Source organism: Coptis chinensis, unplaced genomic scaffold (genome assembly GCF_015680905.1).
Source record: "Coptis chinensis isolate HL-2020 unplaced genomic scaffold, ASM1568090v1 utg724_pilon_pilon, whole genome shotgun sequence".
Lineage (NCBI taxonomy): Eukaryota > Viridiplantae > Streptophyta > Magnoliopsida > Ranunculales > Ranunculaceae > Coptis > Coptis chinensis.
In genome coordinates, this window is record NW_028238181.1 from 139,268 (window position 1) to 143,733 (window position 4,466).

General features: G+C 41.3%; 1 protein-coding gene across 2 annotated transcripts; it reads right to left on the minus strand.

The window, feature by feature from the left end:
* Positions 1-468: 468 nt before the first annotated feature.
* Positions 469-4,094, minus strand: LOC147472838 (WRKY transcription factor). 2 transcript variants are annotated; one of them, XM_086588138.1, is made up of 3 exons: positions 4,005-4,094; positions 3,606-3,656; positions 469-3,096 (listed from the first exon to the last, which is right to left on the minus strand). In XM_086588138.1, exon 3 carries the CDS (start codon positions 2,850-2,852, stop codon positions 858-860), a length of 1,995 nt encoding a protein of 664 aa, XP_086444264.1. In that variant the 5' UTR covers positions 2,853-3,096; positions 3,606-3,656; positions 4,005-4,094; the 3' UTR covers positions 469-857. The 2 variants fall into 2 exon arrangements, with proteins under 2 accessions (XP_086444264.1, XP_086444263.1); XM_086588137.1 differs by lacking the exon at positions 4,005-4,094 and adding an exon at positions 3,855-3,967.
* Positions 4,095-4,466: the final 372 nt, after the last annotated feature.

Genomic DNA, 4,466 nt, shown 5'->3' on the forward strand with positions numbered 1-4,466 from the left:
TGTAGTCTGCACCCCTTCATGGTTAGATACTTTTAGTCTCTCTTCCTCCATTTTTGCTACACAACGGAGAAAGAAGATGGTGTTTGCAAGGAACGATATTTCTATTAAGGTTCCCGGGTGAAATCTTTCGATTAAGGTTCAAGTTGCACGTATTGAGAAATGCACTAGCTTGTATTGTTAATGCGTTTTGTTGTTTTTATGTCCCTTGAGCTGACTTCCTCCTTAACATGCAAGGCTGTTTGTTTCGCTCAAAGAACTAAATCTGTTTTACATTGGTAATGCATTTATTTTTTTTCTTCAGTCGCATCAGGCAAGCACACAGAGACTGTTGCTGACTTGCTGCTCAATGAAATCCAACCCCAAATTTCATGTGACAAACAGTTGCTGTTTGTCAACGATTTTCCTTACTACCTAAACAATAGAAAGATCTAGGTAGAAGACAAAGAAAAACTTCAATAGGTAACCAAATACATAAAGCCAGAAGATATTATTGGCAACTTAGATTCACACTAATACCAATTATTCACAAGGACCTACACAAGCTATAGATATTTACAGGTGGATAAACTCCTAAGCAACCTATATCACCTAACTTGCCTACATTTCCCCCTTATTGTTCCATAAGGGTGTCAATTTGAATCGCCTTTGAAATTCAAACACCAGATAAAATAATGAATGAGAAAAATTCCCAACTTTCTCATCTCAAAACAGCAAACCACTAACTTATAGAAGAACACAAAACAGACATGCAAAGCAGCTTTGCAACCTAACATCACATACGAGGAAAGAGACCAGATCTTATTTCACTTGTGGCGCTTATACGCGAGCTCCCAGGCTTAGATAGACCACCCATTATCTCATTCTTGATGCTGAGTCAGGCCTGACTTACCTGTCAGCATTGCCATTAGACTTCCTCCATGCACTCTACCTTCTGGACTGCGAACTGAACCTTGCGCCAACCCTGTACTAGAAACTGGTAGTTGAACTGGTGGAAAAAACTGCAGGGAGACACCCTGGTTCATACATCCCGTCGAATTAAAGCCATTCCAGTCTTCAGCATTGTCTTCACTGGCACCGAATGTCGGGCCATCAATATGCATATCTACAACATCAGACATGCCTTTCATCTTCTCAGACTTGGTAGGCTCTGGGCCGTAGACAGTATGTCCCATGGTTCCAGCCCCATGCACCCGCTTGTCTTGCACTAGGCCACTGTGGGAAGCACAAAGACCAGTCTTCCCCCTGGCAAAACGATCACATGGAGTAGTAACATGGCTACCAAATTCTGATCCTGGTTGCCCCCAAGAGCAACGCTTACCTCCACCATGTGCCTTGCAGAAGTCAGTGCTGCCTTGTGCGCTCTTCCCACATCCTTCAAATCTGCACCTCTTACCACCACCATGACGAACACAGAAATCAGTCCTCCCTCTTGCGCTCTTGGTGCAGTCTGAAATGGCACATCTCTTGCCACCTCCATGCGCTACGCAGAACAGGGTCCCTCCATGCACACTCTTGGGGCATCCACCTTGGAATGAACACCTCTTTCCTCCTCCATGGCCCTTGCAAAAAGGCGTGCTCCCTTCGGCACCCTTTGTGCACCCCATAACCGTACATCTTTTCCCTCCACCGTGAGCCTTACAAAACAAGGTGCTGCCTTGTGCCCCTTTCGTACATTCTGCAAATTGACAACGCCGGCCACCTCCATGAGAGATGCAGAGGCCTGAAAACCCTTCTGCACTTTTTGTACAATTTTCCTTCTGACACCTCTTGCCACCTCCATGCCGAATGCATAAACCAGACCTTCCTCTAGCAGCTCTGCTGCAACCCTCATGACTACATCGCCTACCACCACCATGGGCAATACAATAGTCTGTTCGCCCTTCAGCACTCTTTGTGCACCCAAGATACTGGCACCTCCGTCCTCCACCATGAGCTTTGCAGTAAACAGTCCGACCCTCAGCACCTTTATGGCAGCCAGTTTTCTGGCATCTCCTGCCACCGCCATGCGCTATACAGAGTCCAGAAGCACCTCTAGCTCCCTTTCCACATCCCTTGAATTGACATGTCTTTGAACCAGGGTTACGCTGTTGTAGCTGGGTAATCTCTGAAGTACAGGTGAGTGAGCCTTTAGGTGTGGATAGCATGGTGGATGAAATGTCTGGATTTACAGGTACCAGATTAAGATTATCAGGAGTCTGTCTAATAACATTGTTCTTTTCATGCAAACTATACAACGGATGAACAGCATTCCGTAGTTTCCAGTGGGATGACGCCGACTCATCATCAAATGGGAGGGAGTGTGAGATCATCGAGTAATTCTGAGGTATACTGGTGCCCAGGTGAATACTTGTAACATCAGATTCAGCAGGACCTGTTGATAAACTTAATTCAAGGTCAAACTTGGGTTTACCTCGTGGTGCCTTTGGGGTCACACTAGCTGACTTGTTTCCGCTGCCCATCTTATCACCGCCAAGATGGAGATCAAAGTTAAAACTGACATCCATTGAAGACTCTTCCTCAGTTTCTTTGGCTGACGAAATGGAGGTGCAAGCAGTTGCTGAACTCCCTTTACTATCTGAAGAACTCTGTGGACGACCTAGCCCAAGAACCAAGGAGAAACCATCTTCTGGATTCGTGTTTCCATTAACTTCACTCCATTTCCTTTTATTACCATTTGGGGTGGACAATTTAGGAAAAGAGGTAGAAATGGAATCCAACCGCAAATCAGTCTCAGTGCAATAACCAGATCCAACTCCTTTAGTTTGCACTGCTTTTCTCAGATTTATGAAGGCATTTGAAGGGTTGCGGAATGAAAACCCTAAATGCTGAAACCTGGAACCATTGGCATCCATAACTTCATCCACTTAAAATACAATCCTTTATTTGGGGGAAATCTCAAGGTTATATTATTAGTCTAATCTAATCTCGGTTAGCAATTATTGAAAACAAAACTACATTAAAGCTCCACCAATGAGCACACCGCACCCCCCACTAACAAATCCTGAAGTATCGCACCGATCCATTTTCTGAGGTAACTCGAATTCAGCCTAATCAGCAGTTGCAGGAAAAAAAGATAGGGACATATAAACTTGCGTCCTGCATAAACAAGAACACAGCAGTCATTCATAAAATCCAACAAAAATAACATCATTTGAAAATAGATATGATAAAATGTAAACCACTATTTTAAACTGAAGAAGATGAAGAAATTAAAAAGAAAAAGTAGTATAAAACCTTAACAGCATAAGAAATAGCAGATAGTTTTGGATGTATTCACCATGACCAATCACGAAAACAGATCTGGGAGATAACACTACTGAAGATGCTGAAGAATGATGGATTCCAGTGGAACTTATATTAATAGTTGGGGAGGGGGGAAATTATAGACCTTCCATCATAGCACTCAGCGAATTACACATAGGGTAAATGTAACAAATTTTGTATAGAAATGCACTCCATTCAAATAAGACTACTGAATGACGAGTTGAATCCTAAGTAACCAAAGGCCTGAAGGAAAAACGTCCTTAAAATTGCCTCTTGTTCAACACACAACTCAAAATAAGAAGATGAAAGCTACAGAGATACTAAGATGGCAAGAGGATTACCTTTTGAATTTCTATCAGGACAGACGATGTCATCACTCACTATCACCAAACCTGGTAAATAAATAAATAAATAAACATATGATAAATCAGCCCAGTGACAACTAAAGTAACAAGCTTCCATATAACCAAAAAAAAAACATTCTTTACACAATTCCTTAACATAATTTTTACCTGATGGAATCTAATAACAACAGATAATTAAAATTTTCACCAAATTTTCCAATCAAGCAGTAAAATAAAAGTTATTACCTTTTAGATATCGTTGATGAATTCGTTAAGAAAATATGAGAGAGAGATGTTTAATGAACAGCAGGTTGAGAAAGAAAGAAAGGAAAAAAAAAGCGCAACATATAGCCCAACTTATTAACGTTTATATATAGGCAACAACAAAAAACTTACGCGCCGCCCGATTCGAACTGAATCGGTCTAAGTGAGTTCGATTGAGTGACACGTCATGGATGACGTGGGGATTTTGACAGAAATATAAGGGGCAGCGGCTGCTCGTCACCGCTCGTGGTGCGCTTAACGGGTTTGCCAATGGTCCACATGACTGACCTTGACCTTGGTTAGTTATGACTTATGAATGATATGAAACTTTGATTTAACAAATAACAATCAGTCAATTAGTAATAAGCTTCTTTTTAATTAGTGAATATTCATGCCCATTCATTTATGATATTTTTTTTTTTTTTTTTTTTTTTTGTATAAAAGAAAGAATAAGGTTATATAGCTTTTGACTGGTGTTACGTTTGTATTTGACTATTTTTAGTGATTGATTTGAATCCAGGTCCCATGATCAACTTATTCTTCATCCTTACAAATTACAACCACTCACAATGGAGTTCTGCTACTCGAGTACAA

Bases quoted from the DNA above. Each gene is read 5' to 3' on its own strand.
- LOC147472838 (XM_086588138.1), bottom strand. From the start codon at position 2,852: ATGGATGCCAATGGTTCCAGGTTTCAGCATTTAGGGTTTTCATTCCGC.